This window comes from Orycteropus afer, unplaced genomic scaffold (assembly GCF_000298275.1).
Source record: "Orycteropus afer afer isolate SDZICR_OR568_19922 unplaced genomic scaffold, OryAfe1.0 scaffold00700, whole genome shotgun sequence".
Lineage (NCBI taxonomy): Eukaryota > Metazoa > Chordata > Mammalia > Tubulidentata > Orycteropodidae > Orycteropus > Orycteropus afer.
The window spans coordinates 1,096,628-1,111,169 of NW_006922287.1; the positions used below are offsets into that span (position 1 = coordinate 1,096,628).

The 14,542-nt window shown below is 40.8% G+C and overlaps 1 protein-coding gene across 1 annotated transcript in view; it reads right to left on the reverse strand.

Moving 5' to 3' along the window:
• The window catches only part of LOC103211144 (dynein axonemal heavy chain 5), a 240,282-nt gene that overhangs the window by 185,597 nt on the left and 40,143 nt on the right, over nucleotides 1-14,542 (reverse strand). The window contains exons 4-9 of the mRNA XM_007957061.1: nucleotides 13,051-13,229; nucleotides 12,123-12,310; nucleotides 11,597-11,791; nucleotides 8,720-8,854; nucleotides 7,023-7,130; nucleotides 4,877-5,030 (exon numbers count right to left, since the gene is read on the reverse strand). Coding sequence (XP_007955252.1) covers nucleotides 4,877-5,030; nucleotides 7,023-7,130; nucleotides 8,720-8,854; nucleotides 11,597-11,791; nucleotides 12,123-12,310; nucleotides 13,051-13,229 — 959 coding nt within the window. The remainder of the gene's footprint in view (nucleotides 1-4,876; nucleotides 5,031-7,022; nucleotides 7,131-8,719; nucleotides 8,855-11,596; nucleotides 11,792-12,122; nucleotides 12,311-13,050; nucleotides 13,230-14,542) is intronic.

Genomic DNA, 14,542 nt, shown 5'->3' on the forward strand with positions numbered 1-14,542 from the left:
GCAAAAAACAAGGCTCCAGGAATTGACAAAATACCCATTGAGATGTTTCAAGAAAAGGATGCCCTACTGGAGGCACTCACTCAGCCATGCCAAGAGATTTGGAAGACAGCTACCTGGCCAATTGACTAGAAAAGATCTGTATTTGTACCCATACATAAGTAAAATTTTGCTGAAGATGTCACTTTGAAGGCTAAGGTGCACCTAAATCAAGCCATGGTGTTTTCAATAGCCTCATATGCATATGAAAGCTGGACAATGAATAAGGAAGACTGAGTAAGAGTTGATAGTTTTGAGTTGTGGTGTTGGCAAATAATAAGTTCCTACAGTGTGTAGATTAAACCCCAGATATTTCATTCCCATGGACTGCCAGAGGAACAAACAAATCTGTCCTGGAAGAAGTGCAGCCAGAATGTTCCTTGGAAGTGAGAATGGCCAGATTTCATCTTACCTACTTTAGTCATGTTGTCAGAAGGGACCATTCCCTGGAGAAGGATATTATGCTGGTAAAGTGGAGGGTCAGCAAACAAGGGGAAGGCCCTCAACAAGATGGACAGACACAGTGGCTGCAATGATAACACTGAAGCACAGCAAGGACTCGGAGGATCGCACAGGACCAGGCAGTGTTTCCTTCTGTTGTCCACAGGCTCCCTCTGAGTCATGGACAACCGGATGGCACCTAACAACAATATCCTCTCCATTATCTGCTTTGATTTGTTGAGATGTGTTCTTGCTTGCTTACCTTGGCAATTATAAGCTAAATGAATGTTGCATGAGTCAAGGACTTTTCTCTTGTGATCATCCTCAGGACATGCATTAGAATCTTTCAGACCCTAAGACTATTCTTAAATGATTGGGACTTTGCACAGGAGGGGCTGTTGTTAATGAGCAGAAGTAAGACGTTTAAAGTACAAAATCATAAAAATAGATGCTAAAATATTTCCCACTGCGTGAAAGATTGCAAACACAAGTGCACACAAACATACACATGCACGTTTGAAAAATGTTACATTAAAGCCCATTTAGAAAATTAAACCATAGTTCTGTTTTTGGAAATCATGAAAACAATCAAGCTGATTATTTGCAATATTTTATGATGCTGAAGTCCAACTTAACAGTCACATTTCAGCTTTTGCAAGATATGATATCCATAAAACTCTGGCAACTTTTTTTTCATCTAATCACACTTTACAAAAAGCCAACAAAATCTTAAAGTGTATAGTAGTTTTCACAGGAGAAAACTGGACTTGATCTGTTGTCCATAATAAAAGAAACTATCAAAAATTATTTAACTGTATTGGTAGGTAGAATGTTATCATTTTCACTTAAAACACCATTATCATTTTTATAGGAGCACTCTTTAAAAATCAAAAAGCTTGACTTCTACATGTCTGGTAAATCAATTCCTCCTGATTTTCTTCCTAGTATTTTCTGAGTCTGTTCTCATCACTTCCCTCAGTAGGGGTGGGGGTGGTTAGCTTATGTCAAGTCGGCTCCCAATTCATTGCAACCTTTATTTCCATAACATCCTTACCGACTCTAGATCACCCTTCCACCTTCCCCCAGTCTATTCTCAATGAGACCACCCAATGATATTCCACACACAGGGTTGATCCTTCCACTCCCAGCTTCCTTCAGCCTGTAGATTAAACCCCAGATATTTCGTTCCCATGGACTCCAGACTTTCTGTAGCCACAAAGGCTGAACAAACCCCTGACACTATTGCCCTGAGATAATCTTTTAAACCTTAAGCCAAACAATAGTTTAGCTGCCTTGAACATTAAGCTGTTTTAAGATCAATCCATTTGGGATCAAAGTGAAAACACAGCAACTCAAAAGATTATATATAGGAACCTGAGGGGCACTGAGGTCGAGTTAACAGGAGAGGAACAACTTCAAGAAGAAGGGTGAGAAAACGGTTGCACAATTTGAAGAATATAATCAGTGCACAGAACTGTGTGTGTAGCAACTGTTGAATTGGTGGGTTTTTCTGTGTATATTCTCAATAACAATCACAAGATGAAAAATAACTAAACAACTAAATATTTAGCATAAATTACAAGCCCCTTATGCTACACCTAATATCTTCACTTGTTGTTGTTTGTTGTTGTGTGCCATCGAGTTGGACCCAACTCATAACAACCCCTCCTTGGGTTTCCGAGGTTGTATCACTACAGAAGTAGATTGCCCAACCTTCCTTCCGAGGAGTGGCTCATGGGTGTGAACCACGAGCCTTCTGGTTAGCAGTCAAGTGCCTTAGGCACCACCATTCAGATCTTTGGGAGGGAACCTATTCAATACAGATGCATCTGCAACAGGATGTGTCAGTTAGGCACCAGAAGCATCTGCCGCACTTCCATATCCAGCCTCATCTCCCCCACACCCACCTCACATGCAAGCTACGTTTCGGCCATTCAAAACCACCTCCTGGCCTTATGCTTTCTGCCATCCTTCCTACCTACACACCTTCTTTATGCTGAGAATGCCTTTCATCCATCTACCACTCAACCCCCAAGGCTCAGCTGAAGTGCCACTTCCCCTGTCAGCCTGCTTTGTTGGTAGGTGTCCTTGAGTTGATGCTACGCTGCACATCTCCTGTGTGTGCAGAACTACTCGACAGGGTTCTCAAAGCCTGCTCTATGACGTGACTACAATTCCCCACAACATAACAGCTCTCTTTCCACTTCTTCCCTGTAGCCACCTCCTTCCTGTGTCCTTTCATGTCTTTAAGCAAAATGTGCATGAACCACTGTATGGAAAATGAATTTACTCTGTAAACTTTCACCCAAATCTCAAATTTTTTTTTTAAAAAAAGTATAAGTTAAAAAAAAATAATAAAAAAGCCACCTACTCTAGTTTACTACAGAGGCTTCCGATCACCTTCACCTCTGTTCACAGCCTAATTTTCCAAACCTTCCTCATAGCAATTCCATACTGAGCTATAACTGTGTCCATCTATGTCCCTCCTCCAGACCTTAAGCTCCCTGAAGAAAAGGCCATGTTTTTCATACCTGTTTTCCTGCTTCTAGTACAGGTCCTAGTACACAATGTTTACAAAGACATTTTGGGAACATAGAAACAAATAACATACAAGGGTCTTGTTCTTCTTCAATCCAATTACTCAATTACCTGCTCAATTTTGTGTATAATTAAAGTTTTCAGTAAGAAACAATGTGTTACTTAAGGTAACAAATATTTTCCCTGCATACTAAAACCAAGAGTAAGTTAACAAATAGCAAATATTCTAATGATTAATTCATCCTTGCAAGAAACTTTTCCAAAATCAGTGATGTCATGTGTATTACATAATTTAGACATACTGTACATAATATAAAAACCAAAGCTCTGGTGGCGCAGTGCCTAAGGCATTTGACTGTTAACTAGAAGGCTGCTGGTTCAAACCCACCAGTCACTCCTCGGAAGGAAGATTGGCCAATCTACTTCCATAGAGATACTGCCTCAAAAACCCAAGGAATGGTCTCTATGAGTTGAATCAACCCAATGGCAGTGAGTTTTTTTTTGTTTTTTCTACATAATATATTAATACTGCTGAATATTTACTTGAATGCATGGCACCAGGGGCATTTGTAGTTTCCTGTTAACAAAAGGCAGCTGCATTACTGCAACAAAAATATCAAGCATAATTAGACATGGAAAATGCAATCATTTTCAAGCTGTACAAAAAGTCCCAAAACAGAATCTTAATAACACACATGAAAAGTGCATGATCAATCCTGCAGGTGTGAGTGCTCAGTGGAGGTAGAGAGCTCCATCTGATGTACAGAAGTAACTTCATCCCGTAAGTGCGGGGACTGGGACTAAATGCAGTGTGTCCGGGACTCCACAGTAAACACCAGCAATCTCCAGCAGCCATGACCTCAGTACCGGTGAAATGAGATCCCACGAGCTGACCAGAAACCAACCAGTCACCTTTTTTCTGAGGGACCGGGTGTACTGCCTTCCAGTAGCCACAGCAGCACGAAACTTCTGGAACTTTGCTCTGCCATGGCTGAGGGATGCTCATACTTGTAGGAACAGAGTTATCAATGTCTGATCAGCATCATCGGGAACGTGGCAGTGCTCATTTCCATTCAACGACCTAGGGTCTGCAAGCCTGAAGATGTTTAGAAACTAAATGCATTTATTTAACTTCATCAGAAAAAAATATCTAATTCCAGCTAGGAAGTTAGTCAATAGGTATGGTTTTCAATGCGTACAATTTAAGAGTTGGGGTTAGAGTTATTTTATATTTATTGGGAGGTTGCATGTTGTATTTTGTATTTTTTGGGAAGTGGCGTAGTATATTTTTGGGAAAAACACAGGTTCTCAGTTAGTGGGCCTTAAGTCGCAGACCCATCACTTCCCATCTTTGTGACTGCTGAATTTGAGCTTCAGTTTCTGTGCCAAATGTGGATAATGACAGACACCTCTTAAGATCATTCGAGCCCCTAGATGATGCAAGGAGTTAGCATTCTCAGCTGCTCACCAAGAGGCTAGGCTTGAGTCCACCTTCAGCCACCCTAGAAGTAGATTGCCTGGCAATCTACTTCTGAAAACCCAGCCACTGACAACCTCATGGAGCAGTTTTACTTCAACAAACATGGGGTCACTGTGAGTCGGAATCCAATTGACAGCAACTGTGTTTCTTTTCCCCCCTCAAGATTGTTATAAGAATTAAATCACATCACATATTGCAAAATATGCACAATGCATAAAGTCACTCAGAAAACATTTTTCTCTCTAGTCTATTCATATATCATCTCTAAATAATCAGGGAAGTAGCATCCTCTCCTATAACAGTCTATTAAAGTGTCCATTCAAATGGGTCACAAGTACATAAATGCATCACCCAAGACAATGTGCTTTGGCCGCCTTGTACCTGTCATGGCTTTCATCAAGGTGTGGATGCAGGTCGTTTTTCCAGCCCCACTGGGCCCCAGGGTCATCATTCCATGCCTCACCCTCTGCGTTTCAAATAACTGGATGACTTTGAGTTTCCAAGGAGGGTGGTTGATTAAACCAGCTTCTTCAACCTAAAAACATAACAAAACAACCACAATGGGCCAAAGCCATGGCAATCTGGAATTAACGTTGTGTTCAAAATAAATGCAGGCAAAAAAAAGCTAAACATCATAAAATGAAATCCCAAGCCAAGAAGAAACATCTGCATTTGTCTTTGGGAACCAGATAAAATTATATTACCATTTTATTGAGTGCATGTCTTAGAAGCAGCTTAAGAACAGAGATTTGAATTGTAAAATGTATTTTAAATGTTTAATTTAAGAGAATTTAATCAGTATAATAAAACTATAGCATCCCAGGTTGACTGAAATTCCACATAAATTTCAAGCTGGCTTTATAAACCCAACAGCTAGTTGTTAATCTGTTAATATATATGTGAAAGTTACAGTGTGCCAAACACTATTCTAAGTTCAATTTTTATAACAACACAAGGAGACTGGTACTATTAATATCCTCAGTTTACAGATAAGAAAACTGAAGCATACAGTGACTAAGCAATTTGCCCAAGATTTTCAACTTGTGAAATATTAGCAGGGGATCTGAACCCAAGAAGTTCAGCTTGACAGTTCATGATCTTAACCATCATGCTATGCTAGAATCCACTGAAAATGATGCTTAGAATTTCACTTAGATCATTGCAGATAAAACTCATGTATCATTTTATGCTTATTATTTACATTTTTTATGCTATAAATTACTAACATAAGTTGCCTTATAAATCATTTTTTAGGCAATGCTACAATTAATGTAGCCATAAGTTGAAGAAATCATTTCTCATTACCTAATCAGGAAATTAAAATTTGATACTCTGTTTTACTAAAAAAAAAATATTTATCAAGTACCATCATAAAAATATAACTGTGCCCATTGCCATCGAGTCAGTGCTGACTCATGGTGATCCCATGTGTTACAGAGGAGAACTGCTCCATAAGGTTTTTTTGGTTATAATCGTAACAAAAGCAGGTCACCAGGCCTGTCTTCCATGGCACCATTGGTAGGTGTGAACTGTCAACCTTTAGATTAGCAATCGAGCACAAACTGTTTGCACCACTCAAGGATCATTAAGATATTTATCACAAATAATTTAAAGGACTTGAAATGTTTTCTAAAAATGGGAGCTAATCATCACTTTTGTAGAACAAATTTTTATTCCAAACTCTTCTTCTTTGTAGGAAAGAAAACTCTCGTTCCTCATAGGCACAGGGTTTACATGATTCATTTCCATTCCCAGGAAGACGGTCCACAGTTGGAGCTGCACAAAATGTCATAGAAAGCCTAGAGACCTGCTGATAGACATAGTCTGATGGATCCTCAGAGCCGAAGGAAGAGACCACCAGTGATACGGGCCTGGGAGGAAAGAGCAAGAGCTGAGAAGACCCTGGAGACTGCTGCAAGTATCAAAAGCAGGATTCTGGAGAAGAAACATGGTGGCAAACACAGAGCTGGAGACAGAGGCAAGCCAAGTATGGCCAGTCAGCAAGCTAAGCCCTCACCCAATCCCTGCTCACCAGGAATGTTTCATCTGTGAATTTGGTCTGGAAAAAAACAGGGCCACTTGCACATACTAGAGTTCCCAAGTGGTGCAAACAGTTAAGTGTTACGCTACTAACCAAAAGGTTAGCAGTTCCAAGTCCACCCAGAGGCCTCTAGGAAGAAAAGTCTGGAGACCTACTTCTGAAAAATCAGCCATTGAAAAGCCTGTGGAATGCAATCACACTCTGACACACAAAGCTTCCTCATGAGTCGGAGTCGACTTCACTGCAACTGCTATGCAACTGGCAGCTAGGCACATGGCTGAAACGGACACATGGTTGTGTGATGGAAGGAGACACCCTGGCAGGAGAAGCCCTCTGGTGTGTGCAAAGGCTTTGCCTCCGTTAAAACAGTAGCTGTAGCTTTGGCGTGTTGGTCTCAGACCCCCAGGTTTAGGCCACATCAAGCTTGATTGCCATTAATTTCCAATGAGACAGGCATAGTGCTTGATGCCCTGTGAACTATCTTACCCATCTACTAATTGCTGTTTCCAGTTCAGGATATCCTGCTTTATCCAGAAGATTATTCGGAAAGAGATCTTCAATCAAACTCAAAAATAAGGGTTCATCTTCATCAATCTAAAAGGGAATGGAAGGGAAATCAGACCAAATATTTTAGCCCAAGGAGCTCTCATAGCATAGTGAATGAGGCATTTGACTGCTAATCAGAAGGTCAGTGGTTCAAACTCACTAGTTGCTCCATGGAAGAAAGATGGGGTGATCTGCTTCCATAAAGATTTACAACCTCAGAAACCCAATGGGGGTTGCTATGAGTCAGAATCAACTCAACGGCAGAGAGTTTGGTTTTTTGTTTTGTTTTATTTTAGCCCAAATGTGGCAATACACAGATCACCGGAAGATGCCCAACACAGCCCAGATAGTTTTGTGGTTTAAAAAATAAACAACCCTCAGTCCTGTCAAGTCGATTTGACTCACAGCTACTCCTCCTTGACTTCCAAGGCGGTGTCTCTAAAGAAGTAGATTGCCCAATCTTCCTTCTGAGGAGTGGCTAAGTGGGATTGAACCACCAGTCTTCTGTTCAGCAGTCAAATGCCTTAGGCACTATGTCACCAGAGCTCCCATCATTGATAAATGAGGGTCACCTGCATTTGACACTGTGTAATACCTTCCTCATTTTCTCCAGAAATTAAAACATTTTTTAAAGGAGAGGGAGGAAGAAGAGAAAGAAAGGAAAGGAAGGGAAGGAAGAAAATAAGCCTATACCATGACCTTTCCATATACTAACCGGCCTTACTGGAGTCTCATACTTCACAATACCTAATCTACATTCAAAGAATTTTTAAATGATAGCTTGTAGTAAATTCAAGGAGCTCTGATGGCATAGTGGGTAAGACATTTGGCTGCTAACCAGAAGGTAGCAGTTCAAACCCACCAGCTGCTGCATGGGAGGAAGATGAGGCAATGTACTTCCATAAATGTTAACAGCCTTGGAAACCCAATGGGGGTCACTATGAGTTGGAATTGACGTGTTGGCAGTGTGCTTTGGTTTCAGTTGGTTTTAGGAGTAAATTCAAGCATTGGAATTTGGTTCATCCTTTTATTTTGAAATAAAAATACATCATTTTGACACTATATACTTGGATCAAAAGGAGTCCTGGTGGCACAGTGTTTAAGCTTAGCTCCTAACTCAAAGGTCAGTGGTTTGAACCCACCAGCTACCCTGTAGGAGGAAAATGTGGCAGCCTGCTTCTATAAAGCTTTACAGCCTTGGGAACCCTATGGGGTGGTTGCTCTGAGTCAGAATCCACTCCGTAGCAATGGGTTTTATTGTGAATTAAAGGAGTATGAAATTGTTACACATTTGTAGAATTCAGAATTTCTTACCAGGCACTACAGACTTTAAAGAAGGTGAGATTTTAGTTCCAATAATACAAAGATGACTCAAGAAATTCAGAACCTTACCAGGTGGATTTTAAAATTCCACTTCAATTCCATTGGAATAGGCATATTGTGGGCTGGTTGTGACTCATGACAAAAAGTAAGAACTTCCATAAAAAGCATTAATTTTAAGTTACGTTCTCCAACATTTTGTGTGATGATGAGCATGTAAAACGAGCGTTCTGAATAAATATTTCTACATCCCATCTGTGGTTGGCGAGTTGAACCAGTATGTAAGTGGGTGGCACATTTCTATGTGGGAATCTTACCAGTTTAGAGAGATTCATATCCCGTAGAACACGCATGACTATAGTGGATTCTGTATCTGTGGGGCTGGCTCTTTTCGCGGCTCCCAGTGTCCTCAGCACTGACAGAATGTTACGTAGACCAAAGTCATAATGCACCTGGAGAAGGTGAGACACGCCAAGCTTACTTTCCATATTAAAGTACCATGGTGGAGCAATAGCTAAGTGGTCGGCTGCTAGCTAGCAGACTGGCAGTTTGAACATACAATAACAAGGCAGAATGGCAAATGGTCTTTTGCTGTAGATTTGCCTAATGCAATATGCCATTTGGTTTCTTGATGGCTGCTTCCATGGGCATTGATTGCGGATCCAAGTAAAACTAAATCTTTAACAACTTCAATACTTTCTCCATTTATCATGATGCTGCTTATTGGTCCAGTTGTGAGGATTTGGAGGGTAGAGCAGATAAAAATATCCAAATAGAATTCCTGACTTCAGAGAGTTTAAATTCTTACAAAGGTAGTAAAATAAAAATATGAATAAACTTGCATGAAAGTACCAATGACTTGAAAGTGGTACTGGGTGAAAGTAGTCCGGGAAAGCATCCTACCAAAGTTGGTGTTAAATCTGTGCGTGTGATGTGAGAGTCACCAAAGGTCCACTCAGGGACCAACGTGGGGTTAAGTGCTTTGCACACGTTGACTTACTCCATCTTACAGCAACCTTGAGAGCAAGGGCTATAGGAATGAAGGAAACAGAAGTGAAAGCTGTAATTCAGTCTTTCTATGGGAGCTCTGGTAGCACAGTGGCTAAGACACTTGCCTGCTAACCAGACGGCTGGCGGTTCAAACCCACCAGCCACTCCTCGGAAGGAAGGTTGGGCAATCCTACTTTCGTAGTGATACTGCCTCCGAAACCCAAGGAGGGGTCGCTATGAGTCGGGTTTGACTCGACGGCACACAACAACAACAACATACACAAGAAACAGCACAGGGGGCAGTTTTTAATGGAAAGACAAAATGATGACTAAGGGTTGCATCAAGCAGAAGAAACCAAGGTTAGTAGTAAAAGAGCAAAGAATTAGGATCTGGCTAGCCAGGAAGGCCCAAAGGCTAGTGTTAGAAGGCTGTTTGTGCTTGAATATCCATAGAGAAAGAACTTCTGAATGGGAATGTAATTTGGTTGAAAGTGTAGGTATAAAAAATAATGTAAATTAAAGAAGTCTGGAATGGCAGCCAGAGTAGGGAAAGGGATTAAAGGGTTACATATATTGTTGTTAGGTACTGTCAAGTCAGCCCCGATTCATGGCTACCCCATGGACAGCTGAACAGAACACTGCCTGGTCCTGTGTCATCTTTACAATTGTTGACTGGCTCAAGTCTATTGCTGCAGCCACTGTGCCCTTTTAGTGTCTTCCAACCTGGGAGGCTCATCTTCCAGCACTAATCAGACAATGTTCTGTTGTGATCCCTTAGGTTTTCACTGACTAAATTTTGGAAGTAAATCACCAGGCCTTTCTAAGTAGTCTTTCTTAGTCTGAAAGCTCTGCAAACACCTGACCACTATGGGTGACCTTGTTGATATTTGAAATACCAGTAGCATAGCTTCCACCAACACCATAATAAGAAGCTACCACAGTAAGACAAACTGACAAAGGTGGTTTCTCACGTTACCATAGAAAATAGATGGTCTTTGACCAGAGGCATGGAAGAAACTATGATACAAAGGCTGAAAGTCACTCATTGTTCTCGTGTTGCCTTACCATGGTTAGAAAAAGTCCAAATTCAGAGCTCATCATAGTGGGTTATTATTTCACATAGGACTTTAGTAATTTTTATTTATATGTTCGAGAAACTGGTGACATGATCCCCATCGCACTGTATTCACACCATTGTGTCATCCTATCCCCCTTGAGTGTACGTGGGATCTGTGACTTGTTTCTAGCCAACAGAATACAGCACAGGTTATGATGTGATCATGTTACATAATCTGTCTCTCTCTGACATATCATCTCCCCTGCTGACTTTGAGGGAGCAAGTCTCATATTGGGGAACACCATGTCACAAGAAACTGTGGGCAGCCAGTGGGAACTGAAGACAGAAACAACCAGAAAGAAGTTAAATCCTTCAGTACTGCTTGAAGGAATGAAATTGTGTTAACAACCTGAGAGAGCCTGGAAGCAGATCTTTCCCCACTTGAACATCAAATGACACCATAGCCCCACCCAACACTCTGATCACAGCCTTGTTGGAACCTGAGCAGAGGACCCAGCTAAGCCATATTTGGACTCCTGACCCATGGAAACTGTGAGATGATAAAATTTCTAAGTATAATAATATTATGTAGCAATAGATAACCCGTAGAGAAATAATTTATGATTCATTTTATATCTCTTAACTATGAAAAAGCAAGATGGCAGAACCTGCTACTCTACATGGCACAGGAATCTAGCAAGAAGCTTAGAATAGAGAGGACACACAATTAGCAACGGTTGGCCAAGTACTTGAGTGGGCTCAGAAGTGAGGAGAGTAAATGGTTGAGAGGTTCCCAAAAACTATGACAGTGCATCCACACATTGGGATCAATGTGGTTTAAGCCGCAAACAATAATACCCATCATTCTTTGGTTCTTAAATCAGGTCAGAGTATTCATTTTATTCCTATGCTATAGTTACTAATTTCTTTAAATGTACTTAATAGAGCTATGCATATAGACTTACTTTTTCTTGTGCTTGCTTCAGTAGCACATACACTAAAGTTATTTTTGAAATAGCCTTCCTACTCTGAATCCACAGGTACTTTGCCAACAGCCCCGATGGTACAATTTTTCAAAAGGTGAAAACTGAGCTTAATAGAAAAACAAAACATGCATAAGTACACAGACCCCTTCGGAACATCACACCTGCTTAGACAGCTGCTCTTCGCACAGCTTGTAGAGCGTGAAAAACTTCCTGGCCAGAACGATGTTGTCAATGAAGCCACAACTCGCCAACTTCACCCGTATGATAATCTGACGGTCGGGGACCATCATGGCCACGGAGCGGAAGTTAATCTTCAGGTTTTCCGGAAGTTCCTGCCGCCCAGCATAGCCAGGATTCTAAACAGAAAATAAAACCCATGGACGGATGATACACTGGCAGGGCAGCATGATCATCAGCATGAAATGAAAAGATTCATTATGTAGATTCAACAAACCCAGGACGAGAACTGCCAAGGCCATTTACAAATCCCACTCTCCTTTCAACTGGAGAGACTGGCTCATGAGTTATTAATACAGATTTTGCTGAACAACAAAGGTTTTCAAACAAGCACCAAAAAATTACAATACCAATTTCAATTCATGGAAAATAGATGGTCTTTGACCAGGGGCATGGAAGAAACTGTGATACAAAGGCTGAAAGTCACTCATTGTTCTCGTGTTGCCTTACCATGGTTAGAAAAAGTCCAAATTCAGGGTTCATTGTCACATTATCTCCATCAGTAAAAATAAAAGATTTTTTACGCTCCTTTTTACAAGTCAGAATGATGGAAATTTGCTGAGCCGCAACTGAGAGAACCGGTAGATCGATACGGTTAAATTCATCAAAACAACCCCAGGATCCAGACTGTGCCAGTCCTTAGAAAGGAAATTAAATAGAAAATTCAATTAGTGTATAATTTTAGAACCACAAAGAAAAAGCTATGTAGCTGCCAAGATAAGACAGAGAAAATAATAGGTTCATTCCAAAATAAAGAGGAACAAATAGATCATGCTTGAAGCCCCCCAAAACAGCTCCCAATTTGGCACTTAACTGCTAACCAGAAGGTTGGTGGTTCAAACCCACCAGCCACTCTTCAGAAGGAAGCTTGGGCAATCTACTTCCATAGTGATACTGCCTCGCAAACCCAAGGAGGGGGTCCCCCACTATGAGTTGGAGACAACTCAATGGCACATAACAACAACAACCATAACTGCAGTGACAAAGGAACATTACAAAAGGTTGTTGTTGTTGTTGTTGTTATGTGCCGTTGAGTCAGCCCTGACTCATAGCGACCCCTCCTTGGGTTTCCGAGGCAGTATCACTATGGAAGTAGGATTGCCCAACCTTCCTTCAGAGGAGTGGCTGATGGGTTTGAACCGCCAGCCTTCTGGTTAGCAGTCAAGAGCCTTAGCCACTATGCTACCAGAGCTCCCTTACAAAAGGTAAGTGAGATTAAAACCAGGTCTACATCACCCTGGTAAGATTCAAGGTTTTCCAAAAGTTTTACAAAGTTGAAAAATGAGGCTGAAAGGTAGCCAGCTGCTGAAAAATAAATCATAACAGGACATCCCACCTTAGCTGAAATTTCTCATCAAGTAAAAAGGGTAACTCTTACCTTTAAAAATCCGTCCAAGTCCTCGGAAATCCATCTGGTCTGAACAATTGAAAACCACGACATATTTCCCAAGACATCGTCCCATATCTTTGGTTGTTTCTGTTTTGCCTGTCCCTGCAGGTCCGGCAGGAGCTCCCCCCATACTCATCCCCAAAGCTTGAGCCAACGTGATGTAACACCTTGAAGGACAGAAACATCAATAGAAGCTGCTGGAAGATACCTCTGAAGCATCATCGTGAAATAAAACCCACACAAGATTTATTTAAAAATGGAAGATCTAGGACATTGCCCCATGTAACATTTCCAAAACCACATCCTAAGACACAAATGTTCTTGTGTGAATTAATATGTGTTGAGAAAAAAAGGAGGGGGTAACCTGTGGTCAAATAAACTTGAATATTCTTAACAAGACAGACAGACAAAATTACTGAATTTTGCAGGCTTTCCTGTCATAATGTATACTGAGAACCTCTAAGCATGAAAAATAGTACATAGTATTTCCAAAACTTATTTAGCAAATGGTAAACTTTTTCTTCACAAAAATGTATGTACATCTAAAAATATTCTGTGAAATAGGTTAGAACCACATAAGTGGATTAATTCTCTTATGATTTTGTTTTGTTGTTGTTAGGTGCCATCAAATTCATTTCAATTCATAGTGACCCAATGTGGCCTAAAAATACTTCCCCATAGGGTTTTCTTGGCAGTAATTTTTACAGAAGGCCCTGGTGGCACAGTGGTTAAGTGCTTGGCTGCTAACAAAAAGGTCAGCAGTTTGAACCCACCAGCTGCTTCACAGGAGAAAGATGTGACAGTCTGCTTCATTAACAATTACAGACTTGGAAACCCTAGGGCCCAGTTCTATGTTGTCTAATCAGGTCGCTATGAGTTAGAATTGACTCTAAGACAGTTGGAAAGGGTTAATATTTATAGAAGCACATCACCAGGTCTTTCTCCCATAGAGCTGCTGGTTATGCTCGAACCACCAACTTTGCGGTTAACAGCCAAGCACTTAACTCCTGGTCCTGTCAGTGCAGTAACTCTGGCCTTGTTTTGTAATTCTGAGTTTTGTTTTAAAATTTCTCCCATTCTATCCAGGACCATCTATTATAACCTGAGTCAGATGAGTTGGTAGGGAGCTGGGCACCATCCAGCACTTCTCGTCTCTGAATAGGTGAGGCTGTGGTTCATATAGGCAATCAGTCCTATAGACTTGTTTCTTCTTTGAGTCTTTGGATTCCTTCTTTTTCTTTTGCTCCAGATGAGTAGAGACCAATAGTTATATCTTAGTGGACACACAAGATTTTAAGAACACAGATGCTACTTATAGAACTAGGATGTAGAACATGAATTTTATCAATTAAGTTGTATCCACTGACCAAGATGTCCTATGACACTATGGTCCTCAGCCTTCTGAAGTTTAATACCTTTTTTAAGTTGACAAAAAGAAATCATTGTATTTACATGAGGGGGTGTCATACCAAGTGACTTA